Source organism: Nelusetta ayraudi, unplaced genomic scaffold (genome assembly GCF_046127955.1).
Source record: "Nelusetta ayraudi isolate G7.1 ecotype Tasmania unplaced genomic scaffold, CSIRO-AGI_Nayr_v1 ptg000042l, whole genome shotgun sequence".
NCBI classification, from domain to species: domain Eukaryota; kingdom Metazoa; phylum Chordata; class Actinopteri; order Tetraodontiformes; family Monacanthidae; genus Nelusetta; species Nelusetta ayraudi.
Genome location: NW_027466092.1, coordinates 13,080,663 through 13,095,000, shown reverse-complemented (window position 1 = coordinate 13,095,000; position 14,338 = coordinate 13,080,663). Strand labels below are relative to the sequence as shown.

General features: G+C 45.2%; 2 protein-coding genes and 1 long non-coding RNA gene across 3 annotated transcripts in view; 2 read left to right on the top strand and 1 right to left on the bottom strand.

The window, feature by feature from the left end:
• The window catches only part of prkar1ab (protein kinase, cAMP-dependent, regulatory, type I, alpha (tissue specific extinguisher 1) b), a 9,195-nt gene extending 9,124 nt beyond the window's left edge, over positions 1–71 (top strand). The window contains exon 11 of the mRNA XM_076034594.1: positions 1–71. This exon is cut by the window's left edge and continues 2,693 nt beyond it. The gene's annotated coding sequence lies outside the window, so the exon portion shown is untranslated.
• Positions 72–1,369: 1,298 nt separating this feature from the next.
• Positions 1,370–11,965, bottom strand: fam20a (FAM20A golgi associated secretory pathway pseudokinase). The gene is made up of 12 exons (XM_076034593.1): positions 11,139–11,965; positions 9,700–9,893; positions 9,094–9,144; positions 7,248–7,326; positions 7,064–7,156; positions 4,817–4,932; positions 4,119–4,299; positions 2,893–2,999; positions 2,441–2,522; positions 2,284–2,343; positions 1,848–2,142; positions 1,370–1,799 (listed from the first exon to the last, which is right to left on the bottom strand). Exons 1-11 carry the CDS (start codon positions 11,498–11,500, stop codon positions 1,872–1,874), a joined length of 1,596 nt encoding a protein of 531 aa, XP_075890708.1. The 5' UTR covers positions 11,501–11,965; the 3' UTR covers positions 1,370–1,799; positions 1,848–1,871.
• Positions 11,556–14,222, top strand: LOC142893736 (uncharacterized). The gene is made up of 2 exons (XR_012927740.1): positions 11,556–11,700; positions 12,470–14,222. It is a non-coding gene; the product is annotated as an uncharacterized LOC142893736 (long non-coding RNA).
• The last annotated feature ends 116 nt before the right edge of the window (positions 14,223–14,338 follow it).

The window sequence follows — 14,338 nt, the reverse complement described above, 5'->3', positions numbered from 1 at the left end:
TGCAAAGATGTTTATCCTTTTGGTATAGATTGTTCCAGATGGCAGTTTAAGCAATAAAAAAGTAAAAATGACTCACACTCTGTCTGAGGTCTGTTCTCTTGGAGCCTGTGTGATGCTGTCTTTTTTTTTACCTGCTCTTGTTGGTGCTGAACTCAATTGTGGATTCAGAGTTAAGCAACGGTCTCAGTAATCTTTGGTCAATTTGTTTAGAAGGTCTCCGTAACAACGTAGACGGTGTTCTCTGGTCATGGGCAACTTCCATCTTTTACTGATTTTATTTGCTGAAGTGTTCAGAATGTACAAGAATACAATTCTTGAATTTTCTATTTTTTGATGTCACAGAGAGTACTGGTACCTCTTCTACGCTAGTAACGAACACACCAAGCCAGACGCTCATTAAGTCCTCTGAGACCAACTTGGTTTATCCCAGATCAAACATGGAAATTACAACAAACACCTATAGCAGGAGGCCAAAAGCCAGTGTTCAGTGGGATGCCATGAACAAAGTCTTTTACATGTCGTTTCACGTGGTTAATCATGCTTGGCTGCTTCAATTGAGACCCGGATGAAAAATAAATCTGGAAATGAATCTAATACGGGAACTTTGATCAGAGGGCCTTAAAATACATGTAGTTTTATATGCGTCCACCAGAGGGAGTCATATCGACATTTACAACCACAGTTAAAACTGGAGTGTTGACGTAGCTCTGTGCGCCACTTGGGTTTGCAGTTTACATTCATTTCCTGTATCCGTCCATCCATCTCGACTCTTCAAAGTAAAACTGAAAATAATTAATTATTAATTCCCTGACAGACGTTTTGGTCGTATGATGCAACAACAACCCAAATCCAGAAAGACTCCCTTATTTATTTATATTTTAGGTTTGACCTGTTATCATAGAAATTGGGTCAGAAGACATTTGGCATTTACCTAATAATGTTTGGTCTACTCTATGTTATCACAGAAATTCTAAACGTTTTTCCAGAATATTATGGCAAATTTCAGCCTTTTATAATAGCATTACTTCAACATGTCAGACTTTACTGACTTCATGAGTTATGACAGTGAATAAAGCGCAATGTGATAAAAAGAAAAAAAGTTTGGATTTCTGTCCTCTAAAATAATTTCTGTTCATGTCATCAATTGCCCCGTGACCCTGAGCTCGGGACTAAGCGGGTATGGAAAATGAATGAATGAATGATGAATGTCATCAATTGATCCAGTGTGTTCAAATAAAAAGCAGTTTCTAATGTCAGGTTAGTTTGATCCCATGATCTCAGAGTCAGGAGGAAAATGATCAGTTCCAGAGGTGCCACTTCTCTCTCCCAGTATCAGCGCTCACCCTCCCATTGAAAATAGACAGCAGTCCATCATTGAAAATAACTTTATTTTAAAATGATTATCCTACATTGACACACGTGTCCTTCTCTTTGTAGTCTTTTATAAATAAAATTAAGATCCAGTGCATCATACCCCTTGATTTTAAAATAAATAAAACTTTGACTTTCATGTATAAAATTCTCTTTTCACACCCAATTGTCCAAAACAAAATCTGCCCTTTTTAAATAATTTGGAAAGCAATAACAACATAACACACCTAATGATGTTGCATTGTGCAGTAAAGTGAGATGCCTGCTTTGGAATATATCCTAGCCAGGGAGGAAGGTTGGGGACATGAATCTTTCAATCTCTTCCTTCCTTCTGTGATCTCACTGCATCTTCCCTTTATGGCTTGTTCCTTGAACTGTGACCACCTGAGTTTCAACACTGTGTCGCGTCACTACTTTCAGGACGCTGCCTCCATCACCGCCGCTGCTGCCGCCACTGCTGCCGCCACTGCTGCCACCACTGCTGCCGCCACCTCTCCCTGTTACCTGACATTGCTGTCCTCTGTGGTGCTCGGTGGTCTGCCTGTAGATTTGGCAAAGTCCCTGATGACCACCCTGTCCTCTCCCAGCCTGCGGACACAGCGCTGCACCACCCGCAGGACCTTCTGCAACCTGCGGTCCAGCGCTAACAGGTGGGGCTCGGTGAGGATGGGGTGCAGGGGGTCGTTTTCCAAGGACTCCCTCATCACGTCGCTGAGCCTGTACTCCAGCTGGGCCAGCAGCTGGAGACGCAGGAGCGTGGAGCTCTTTATCCTGAATTACACATGAAATATATATATTTGTCATGATTTTAACTGACTGAAACAAGCTAGGTCACGATTGGGGGGGCTTCTCTTTTCATATATTTGTGCTTGTTTGTGACAAAACAATTTCAAACCAGACTTTTAGACTTACACGCAGCACTGGGACAATGGTGCAAGGATGGATGCCTCATCCTTGGAATGTTTTCCAAACCTGATCACAAACAAGATGTGGTGGAGAAACTAAACCACAACCGATCTGCAAGGATAATCAACACATGATGTTTCAGTGGCTCTGTGTCCAGTCTCACCCTCTTGCATTGTCCAAGTGGAGAAGAAGTCCTTCGTCACCAAATTTGGTAAAAATCTCATAGTGGTGCCGGTCCATGTTGCCTGTGAAATCAGATCAGAACAGATCAGAGGTTAATGCCATATGATGCAAATTAGAACTTTACCAAATGCTCTCTAGGTATAATCTGCATCTCTGACCTCTAAACTCAACCTTCATCATTTCCTTCTTTCACTTGATTATCTTTTAACAATGTGTGCCCTAAACTCAAAACTCAGCCCTTTGTGACGACACACAGGGCATACATTTCTCTCTCTGAGCTTAGAAAGAGCAGACAGACCATTGTTCCGTCACACCTTGTTTTTTATAGCTTTTTAAAAACACGTAGGAGGTCCATCGGTTTTAGCAGGAGGACAAAACCCACCACTGTCTGTGTTTATATTTTTTTCTGGATGCGTGTCGGCGATAATGCACCTGTGAGGAAGTCAAAGACGGACATGTCTATGATGTTGAGGAGCCTGTTGGAGGTGTAGGGATACAGCTGCTTCAAGCTGTCACAGAAGAAAGGATTCACCTCCCACCTACCAAAACAAACACATTAAAAAGTTACAACCCAGAAACCGTTTAACATAGAACCTAATGAGTGTCACTGAGATGGGACCACTTTCAAACACCCACTCAGCAGATTCACTGCATTAACAGCAAAATAGTTCTAATTGCTCTCAGTTCTCCTTAGTGATCTCACTCGCTTGACTTCATTTACCTCACTTCCTGTTTGCTCCCTTGCCTTTATTCAGCCAGTTGTCACTAAGAGATGTATCATAAGAACTAGATACTGGAGGGCAATATGGCACCCATTCTTTCCAATGGAGTTGCTAACCTGGCGCAAACACCAAAACAGTCTGAACATTTTTACAATTAATAGACCATGACCTGAAAATATAGACTAGGAAGATTTGGAGGCATCCTGTCAACTGTAAACATTTGTTTTTGTATGGGGAAAATGCTTATTGGACAACATGAGAGCTTGTTTGTCTTTCTTTGTCTCTATGTGGCTGTGCGACTTGTCCACAGTGTCACCCTGCCTTCCCCCTGTGACACCTGGGAGAGGCTCCAGCAGACCCCCGTAACCCTGGGATCAGTAAGAAGTGGGTATTGAAAATGAATGGACGGATGGGACTTTTGGCTGCACTACCTCAAATGGCCATATTGGAAGTCAGGTATCCTGGTCGTATGATACGTGACGTCCATGTTGTTACTTCTCGCTAGCCCTAATTAACAACACCTGATCTAAACACAGCACTCGCTATTGCGCTGCCCTTCACCTGGCACCAGGTGGCAGGTGTGAGCCAGTGTAAGGAGATCGACTCTCGAGGTACTACAGCAAAAAACAATCAAAAACGCATTTGATACGGCTGACAGGACGACTGTGACCTGAAACACAATTCATATCAAATCGTTCTATTGTAGATTTTTCAGTTATGGTCTTTCAGTCATTTAAAAAAAAATATAAAGGCCAGAAAATAAGCTCTATGGGCCCATTAATGTGAAAGTCAAAAACTTTCTCGGCGTATGTGCTGGGTGAGCAACTACATTGAAATGCATGGGCCGCCATCTTGGACTCTGGGGGGCTGCCAATAACGCCGAAGGTGTGAAAACCCTGCGCAGTGGACAGACGGATGGACAGACGGAAGTCTCACTCTTCCTTGTCGGCGAACGTGTAGGAGCGGATCCAGGGGTTGGGGATGGAGATGCGGGGAGCGATGCTGAGGCTGGGCAGGTAGGCGGACAGGGAGCCCTCCAGCAGGTCGGGGGCGCCGCACACGGCGTACTCCGTCTTGCACACGTACAGGCACTTGGCGAAGAAGCACGTGTTGTTTGCTGTCCGGGGGGGAAGAGAGCAAAATGAGCCCTCTGCTGGCTGCAGTTCACCGGGGACAAAAAGCGAAACTCTCACACAAAGTATAGGTGCTGCCAAATGTGGGATAATGGCTACACATTTTCCAAACAACAGGGAAGAAACGGGTCGTTTTGTTGCTGCTATTTCACGGTGACCTCCTCTCTGCAATTATTCCAGAAGAAAAGGTCCTGTATTATTTTCATTATTTTCAGATCTGTACTTTTGCATCCACCAGTCAACAGGTTTAAATGGTTACAGAGACAAAGCAGCAGGGTGGGACAGAAACTTGGCTTAATCCAGGAGAGGTATTAGAGGTTTTCTGAAAATGAGCAATAAACAAAAGCAAAGCAAAAGAAAGGCCTTCTCGTTCTTTGGGAGTTAGCAAGCGGTCTGGATAAACAGATTGTTGTCAACCAACATCAGTAAAGTGAGATTTGACTTTTAAACTGCGTTTGTGGCAGAAACCTCCACCCTTCTCTTCATTTTATGGGCCCTCACCTGGCGAGACGAAGAAGACTCCTCTGAGATCTTCATTGTGGGTGACCTGCAGGACCTCCCCGGTGACATTCACCAGCCTGCCGGACACTGGCGGAACCCTCCGGAAATCCAAGATCCTGCCAATCACACAGCATCCGGCCTCAGAATACGACTCGTCCCACTGTCACGTCTACGTGCAGAAATTGCTTTTACATTCCAGAGGCTCATCTTTGCGTCATTGCTGTCACGCAAGCATGGCATTGCCCAACCACCTCTCCACCCCAGCCCTCTTCTTCTCACCAGCCGCTGCGTGCGCTTTTATCTCACACTTAATAACAACAGTCACTCTCCACTCCGCGTGCAATCAAACCACAATCAGCGTGCGGCGCTGAGTGGCTGTTTCTCAAATGGTCGCCCTTGTCTTTCTTTCTTTTCCTTTTTTTTAACCAAAGGTCTGATTGCTCCACGCCCTGATTGGGGGTTTGTGGAAGCCAACGAGTACCCAGCAGAAAGAGACGACACTCTCGCATGAGCCCTGCCCTGCCCTATTAGAGCCTGATGACAGAAAGCGGTCATAGATTTTTGAACAAAACAACAAAAACGTGAGCAGACGTGCTGTGAGCTGAGCGTGGGGGAGGTTCTGTGTCTGAAGGTGCGCGCCGCTCTCGTTGTTTTGGCTTCCGTGTGCTGAGTTGCACACTTATCATTGTGTGTGGCTTCCTAATTACAGCGTCTGGTTTAGGATGACAGTGAATGACCTCACCGCAGCGAACGTGCCACTTAAGTGTGTGAGTGTGCGTGTGTGTGCGCGTGTGTCCGTCCACAGTCTTCATGATGGGGATTTATGCTGATCCGTGACTTTGGGAATCCTGCGTTGCCTGTTTGCTTCCTGGCAGCAACAAGCTGATTTCATTTAAATCTAGTTGTTTGAGAGGAGCCATGAGTTATCATTATTATTATTATTTTAAGGATGGTACTGAACTGTTGAGCCCGTGATTGTGGCGCCATCTGTGCAATCTTACTTTCTTCTCTTTTTTCAAATTGAATTTGCCCAGATTAGAATGTTATTGATCTGCTCGTCTGCCAGTGAACCTCGACGACACTAAAACCTTGTTTTGCACAGGACAAATTTCATTTGGCTTCAGGCATTAGTAGGCACTGAATTCATTCCACTGTTGAATCAGTTCACTCGGAACAGTATTAAGCTTGCATCAGTGCAAGCGGTGAATCTAGATGTTGTAACGTCTACCACACCCTGTAATGGTGCGCGCACAGCAGTCAGATCGCAATGCGGAAATCACTCGCATCTATCTTGCAGAACTCCAGGGGCTCAGTCCGTGCAATAATAGGACGCTTTGAACTACAGCTACCTGGCTGAACCAGCAGTAACGCATCCCACTGGTCTGCTTCAAAGACAAAATAAAACATGTTCTGTGGGCCATTCACTGGATATGTGATAACTCCAGTGGATCTGGGAAATGCTCAGTTTAACGTTCTGGAAATCCAGTTGTAATTCAACATATTAACTGTCTTTTTATTGACAACATTAAACCTGTCAGTCCCGCGCTAGAGTCACTTTTACCCAACGGAGTGTTTCAACAAAGAGCCTCATCAATAGAGAACAATAAAATAGCACCGGCCCCTCAAATGAGCCGCTCCCAAAATTTCAACTTTTATCTGGAAATGGAAATTAAAAATGTATATATGTCTTATTGTGGCCCTAATCCTGTCATAACTCACTCAAACACCCCAGAACATAAATGAAAAAAGAGAAAGAAAGAAAGAAAGAAAGAGAGAAAAAGGAAATACAGAAAGAAAAGGAGAAAGAAAGAAAGACAGAGAGATAGACAGACAGAAAGAATGAAAGAAAGAAGGTAAGAAAGAAAGAAAGAAGGAAAGAGAAAGAAAGAAAGACAGACAGATAGACAGACAGAAAGAATGAAAGAAAGAAGGTAAGAAAGAAAGAAAGAAGGAAAGAGAAAGAAAGAAAGAAAGACAGACAGATAGACAGACAGAAAGAATGAAAGAAAGAAGGTAAGAAAGAAAGAAAGAAGGAAAGAGAAAGAAAGAAAGAAAGACAGACAGATAGACAGACAGAAAGAATGAAAGAAAGAAGGTAAGAAAGAAAGAAAGAAAGAAGGTAACAAAGAAAGAAAGATGGTAAGAAAGAAAAAAAGAAGGAAAGAGAAAGCAAGAAAAGCATAACAGAGTGACTGAGGTGATGGTGTGAAAGGGAAGCTTGAGTGTTGAGTGAGGAGGAAGCGGCACCTGTCCAGGTGGAAGGCTGCGATCTCAGCGTTGTGTCTCTGCAGGTCCACAAAGTAGAAGACGTCCTCCGGAGTCTCCTCGTCTCTCTGCTGCCTGACGTGTGCACACACACATGAACATGCCAGAGTTAGAATTAACAATCAGGATATTGTTGAATGGGAAGATACTTCACACTTCCACTCACCTCATGGGTTTAAACATGACTTTCCCGTAGTCCTGCATCTTGAGAGCCAGTTTCAGGTGATGCCCGCTGGGCTTCACCACTATAGCAGAGCAACCAGATGGCACGGGTTATTTTTTAATGTGCGCAAAATTATTTTTCTTACATGGTTTCAGACATGATTTGAAGTATAGATATCAATTTATCAATCTCTGTATGTGACAGATTTAGATTCACACAGATCTGTGTTGTATTGTGGTGAAAACTCAGAGGATGGAGCTCTGTTTTGTGAAAGAACAGTTTGAAGCTTTGGCTGCTGACATCAGCTGCAAGTGCAATTACAGCCGTGCTTCCAGAACGTGTGACAGTGTTCGAAGCTGTCGGCTGTTAACTGGTTGTTTCTCTGTATTTTTCAGCCAAACAAATGAAAACTGTTTGTTGATATTGAAATTTCTCCAGGACATCAGGGCTTCACACAATGATATATATTTTTTGTCCAACTTCACGGTGAACTAGGATTTTTTAATTCAATTTAATTCAATTTACAATGAGTCGTTTACTAACCTGTATTTCTATTGCATTTCTTCCTTTTACCCCATTAACTTTTATGAAATGCTTTATTGTATTTTATTTATCAAGGTCTTGTATCTTATTATTTGCAGGGTTCTGTAAAGCACTTTGTCACCCTTTTAATACAAATAAAGACAGTTTTACAGTGGATTTTTTTTTCACATGAGCAGTTTTTCCCAAATGACTTGTGTACTTTGGACACAAAAGGTTTTAAAAAGCACCACATTAGATGTTCACCGATTTTCAAGTGAAGGTCAGTCACCTTGTTTTGAATGTTTCGTGTCACAAGGAAGGAGTGCCCATGTCTTTTATGTATTTTACTCGGACTGCCTGCGACATAGCAGCTCCTGCAGCTCGCACTCTGTCTCTCTCTGTGCACTCAATCTGGCTGTATAATGGGCTGTAGCAGCGAGCCTGGCCTGTTTTGTTGCAATTCCTCCCGGTGGTGTGTGTGTGTGTGATGTGCGCAGCCACCTCGCTGTGTTCCTGGTTTTGTGTGCGATGAATCGCCTGTTCACAAGAACAGGAAGCGAAACCGCGTGACTAAAAGAACATAATGACGAACCCTGCAGCCTTTAGTCATTAATCCACATTTAGTCCACCTACATTGTCCCGCTTCTTTGGAAAGCAGAAAAAGATATTTACAATCATCCATCTAGTGGTTGGCAGCTGCAGCCGCTGCTTGCTGCTGCCCAAAGGAACAGTGTGGCACTGACACCGTCAGCGGAGGCTGTTGTGTAGGCTGCAGGAGACGCTGGCTTCCCCTCAGGTTAGACAAACATCAAACATTTAAATGAGAGAAATGCTTCCCTACATAAACAAACACCCTTGTGTTAATTTGCGTGCTTCCCCCCCCCCTCTTCTTTCCCCTGAGTGAGTGATGCGGACACACTATATATATACTATACTATATACTGATATATATATATATATATATGTATATATATATATATATATATATATATATATATATATATATATATATATATATATATATATATATATATATTAGTTCTGGTGCCAAAACGAAAATAAAATCCCTGCTGTGAAAAATGCTGTGGCAGTTTTTTTTATTTTGTTTGTTTGTGGTTGTGTTTTTTTTTATCGCCTCTGATGGCACCGCCGAGTGCAGAGAACGACAAAGGAGCCAGTCAGTGACGGAACAATCGGACGCTTATGCGGCGCTCAGAAGATGCAAAGCCATACGGCACGAGTTGAAGTGCTGCGTTGAGTGTGCACGCACGCGGGCGCTAATGGCGCTGTGAGAGAGCAGGGTGGTCGGGCGGCGAGGCGGCCCTACCTTGGGTGCAGTCACACGCTCCTTTCAGCGCCTTCTCATCCGCAGTGTAGTCTGCAGGAGGAGACAGGTGATGAACTCATCATCAGAATATGATACCGATATGAATGCAGGGCCGCTGGGAGTCATTAAGATGCAACAGTTAAGGCAGATCTGTGGGGATTTCATACATTGCGCCGGGCGACTTCAATGATCATTGCGGCGTCCTGCCCTGAAAGCCATTCTTTTCAACGTCAGACGGCCGACATGCTGAGTTGAACATTCAGCCGCACACGGAATCAAGTTTATCGATAACTTTTCTTCAATCTAGGATTTCTTTAAGAAATAAGTGTACATTTTGTTATTGATTGCATCCAAAAAAATCCAAAACAACGTTGATGCGTCAGTGTTCTTCCAAATTCTTCCAGTTCAGGTGGCCAAAGTCACCACATTATACATTATATTTTCACCATTTTGTGCAGTTTTGAAAACGAATTACTTTAGTGAGATTAGCGTTGTTTTGAAGCCGCTGCCCCTCTCCAGTGGGCAGCGCTACAGCACCCCTTGAACATGCTTCCAGCGTCCTTGTATTAACGCAAAATCCTATTTAGAAAAATCTAAATCTCTCACCTGCGCCGATGACGGTCATGCTCTGCATCTCCTTCAGCAGCCTGGGGATGGCGGGGTCGTCGCGGGAGTACAGGGCGTAGCGGTTGATCCCCAGGTGGAACTTGAGCCAGCTGGCGTTGGGGTCAAAGGTCACCTGGTGCACGGTCACGCTGATGTTGGAGACGGCGGCCGCCTCGCTGTAGTGTCTGACGTGCCTGAATGGCGACAAAGAGTTGGGAAGCGAATCAAAGACTCAAATCAGCAAATTTACTGCCAGAAATCTGGAGCAAAGTTTAGATTTTTTTTCTTTCGTTCCAGTTGTTTTGAATCTACAGGTGTTTCTGACCCTTGGGGCAACATTTTGAGCCTTCACAGTCTCTTATTTTGTGGACTGCTTCAATACATGAACGGGATCATCGTGGAAACAGAAGCACTGAGATCGTTGTTGCAGCGTGTGCCAGACGGCAATATTTAGTGGTCATTTTCCAAAAAAAGATACAAACCAGCAAAACAAATAACATAAAAAAAAAGAAAAAAAGTCTCTGTGCTGTATTATGGGAGTTTGCCTACCCTGCCTGGAAAGCTGAACTGGCATATCAGTTTAATCACAGTGACCAGATGGCTGAGAGGAAATGCTCCCTGGGAAATTTCTGGCAGGAAGGACACACAAATAATACAGTTTGACTGGAAAATTAACTTTTTAACTGAGCCATTATCCTCATGGCAAGGAAAAAAAAAATATTTTCAAGGTGTTATTTGCCAGACTGTTTACAGCTTTCTTAAAATGTGCAAAACCTGAACAAGCCTCTGGGCTTTACATTCTTTTTTTTTTCTTTTTTCTTTCAAGCAAACGGGGGAATCCACCGCTCAAATTTATTTTCCGCCACAAGTGCCCAACAGTCAGTATCTCGCAGAGGGAGCGCACTGTGCTGGCTTTAGGCAGCCGACGCAGCTCCAGCACCCAGATTAAGATGAGCTTTGGGAGCTTTAAATCCTTGTTTACCTTCAGGAGCAGCGCTCCAGACGCAGGCTTTTCACAATGACATGTTTGCCACTGGCCCACTCGCGGCATTGTCTGACTGGTTTTTTTTTCTTTTTTTTTTTTTAATGACGCACGGGATTGTCTCCACGTCCGGGCCGGTCTGTGGGTGTTGCATCTGTCACCGGCGGAACAGACACAAATGGGCTGTTTATGCACTTGCAGATGTGTTTGTGCGGCTGCTGCTGCTGCTGCTGCTGCTGCGGCTTTTGGCCGCGGTGTCAGCGACCCTGCCCCTCTCTCTCTCTCAACCGCAGCCGAGCCCGAACACATGAGCCAACGTCTTTCACAATGAGAGGTTGAGTCACCAGAAAACATAAAAAGAAGAAGACCAGTCCTCATCAGTTAACAGCAGGCGTAAGAATAAAGGAAGGAAGCGGCGCAACATTACACAAGTTCAGGTTTTAAAGAAGAATCTGACCTTTCCCAGCGCAACACCTTTTTGGTGTAAAAGTCCACCAGCTGCCCTTCCTCCAGCAGCTTCTCCTCGGCCGCCAGCGGCAGGATGTGGATGTCGTACAGCGGGTGGGTGAACAGCCTCTCCAGCTTGGAGCCCCCGTCGGCAGGTGGAGACGCGGCGGCGACGGGCAGCGGCGAAGAAGTCCAGTTGGAGACTTGGAGGCCTCCTTGGCCGGCCGTGGTGAGGTTGCCCGACCCGCACGGGCACGAGCGCTGCTGCCCATGGCCGATCCTCTGCAGCTTGGGCAGGAGCACGAAGTAGAGGTCGGCGGAGAAGAGGGCTGCGATAGAGGCCACCAGGAAGAAGCGCTCCCGTCTCATCATGGTCTCTTGGAGTCGGAGGAGAGGAGAGGAGAGGAGACGAGACGAGAGGAGAGGAGAGCGGCAGCTGGAGGAGGTCTGGACTACGTGCTGCTCCGGGGAGCTCCAGGCATCACTTGTTGGCTGCCCACAGCCTCTCACACAGCCAGGCAGACAGACAGACAGACAGACAGACAGAGGGACAGAGAGCAGAGCAGCCAGAGGTCCGTCCAAGTCTCTCTGTCTCTTCTCTATCTGGATGTTTCAGTCAATTCCTCCTCTTCCTCCCCCTCCTCCTCCTCCTTCTCTTCCTTCACCTCCTCTTCTTCCTACTCCTTCCTTTGGCAGCAGCAGCAGCAGCTGAGGAGCAAGCATGTGTTTGCGGCACTCACTGACAGCTCGCCGGCTTCCAGGGACCTGCAGCTCTGACAGAATGGAGCGCTTTAAAATGAATGTGTGTGTGTTTCTGTGTGTGTGTGAGTAAGAGAGAGAGAGAGAGAGAGAGAGGGAGAGAGAGAGAGAGAGAGAGAGAGAGGGAGAGAAACAGGGTAGGAGGAGGAGGAGGAGTGAAGGGGAGTGTACTAGTACATGCCTTCATGTGTGTATGTGTGTGTGTGTGCGCACGCTGTGGGTGTGTGCAGGTATATGCACGCAGTCAGCAGATGACAGGCTTGCGGGGTGAGATTAGGTGAAATGAGGGTGGAAGAGAGACAAACAGCTTTGAGTGGCAGGAGAGGGGCTGAGATGGTCAGTGGAGACAATTTAAGTGAGAGTTGAAGCCACTACAATTCACTCCAGTCATCTTTGTCACACGTCCGTGTCCTTTAAACTGCTTTGCAGCAATGAGAAGGGAAAGTTTGTCCTGTTACTTGTTCTGCCCGCTCCTCTGCTGTTCAGAAACACACACACACACACACACACCAGAAGTCAGCCCCAAGTGATGTCACAAAGGGCACAAATCACAACCGATCCAGTCTTCTTTGTTTTTGTCAGCCTTCCAAACATGTAGAAGAGGAACCAGGACTGCCTCCTCCTGGGCATCTGGATGGAAGTGACCTGATCCGAGTGCAGCGCCGACATCAGGCGCCATGCAACATTCAAGGCTGTTTTTCCTGAGCTGCAGTCTCCAGCCTGGCGCTGGTGGAAAGACCGTGTGTGACACCTTCGTTCACTTCTCTGAGACAGTCAGTGTGAAAACACACTTGCTCTGGAAGCCGTAGACTTGTGATGTCACAAAGGGCGCCGGTATATGTTGACATAAGCAATGGACTAAATATGCAGTTTTCTACACACTTGCAGAGTTTTTAGATTTTTTTATTTTTTATTTGAAATAAGACTATTTAAGTTTTGTTTTGTGTTTTTTAGAATGTAGAATAAGTTAACTACTGGAAACCCACACGCATTAAAAATCCAGCCATCCATTTCCAATAGCCGCCTCTTCCTGAACTCAGGGTTGTGGGGGTCTGCTACAGCCTCTCCCAGCTGTCACAAGACGAAGGCAGGACACATCAAAATTATTCATGATTTTTTTTTTCTATTGTAACATCCTTAAAAATGACATGAAACAAACCAAAAGTAACTTTCTTGTATAGTGTCAAGGACACTGAAAGGTTGAGAGTTCGAACAAAGGGAGCTGATGTGACTTCTTCATTGTGTGAGTCTGCCGTGGTAGAGGTCCCGCTACTGCTCAGCAGCTTGTGAGGAAATGTAGTGCAGCTCCTGCTGCTGCTGCATACAAATTGTATGATTGTAAACCAGCTGAAGTCCTGGAAATGAAAGAAAGATCTAAAGTTAGGTTTAATGTGGCACCTTTTCATGTATTTCTGTCCTTGCATCCTTTCTGTCCCATTAAGGTCTAGGAAAAAAAAAATCCTTCTTCTTCTTGTTTTCATCTTCCTCCCTAACCCCGACTCCCCCCTGCCCTCTTCCCCCTGCCACCCTCCTCCTCTCCCCCTGTAATCTTCTCCTACCTTTCTCGCCCTCGCTGCATCATTTCACCGCCGACCTTCAGTCTGTGTCGCTGCGGGCTGAGAATTCCCAGCTGTGCTGCTCTTTGTGCTGCCTTTCCCACACATGAGCCCCCACCGCCAGCCGCCACCCCCGCCTCCCCTCCTCCTCACCACCACACCGTCACTTTCTCCCTGTAACGCACTTCTACAAAGACGAGTAGGTTCAAAAAAGAGAGAAAAAAAGAGGAGACGCAGGGCAGAGTAACACCTCCTCTCATTCACCGTCACTGTCTCGCTCGTTGTTTCCAGTGGAAACACACTGGCTATCAATTATAATCTCTGCCTGTTCTGACTTTCAAGGAGCCCTAAGCTGCTTTTTCTGTTCTTTTCTAAATCTCTTAGTGTGCATGCGTGTGTGAGGAAGTATGTGATGAAATTATGCATTAATGTGTTGGAGGAGGTTGTTTTTATTTATTTTTTTCTCTCAGATGTTTTATCGCTTCTGCAGAGAGAAAAACAGGCCGAGAGTGAACCGATGAGAATAAAAAATTGGAGGGAACATTCAGCCTGTCATTTAGCCAGGCTTTGGCCTCACACACACACACACGCACACACACACACACACACACACACACACACACATGCAAAAAAAACAGTGAAGCCACTTCTTCTGAGTTTTTTTTATGTATTGCAGCTATAACAACAAAAGAGACATTTAATTTGAGACACTTGATCCAAATATAGGCTATAAGAATATACTTTCAGACAAACAAAGCAACATTTTAGTTTTTTTTTTTTTTTTAAAAAAAACAAACAACTGAATGAGGACTCCACGCCGAGTGACTGTTGCTGTAACGCTATGTCGCACTTTAACACTGTAATGAAAGAGAAAAGAGGACGAGACAGGGAATCC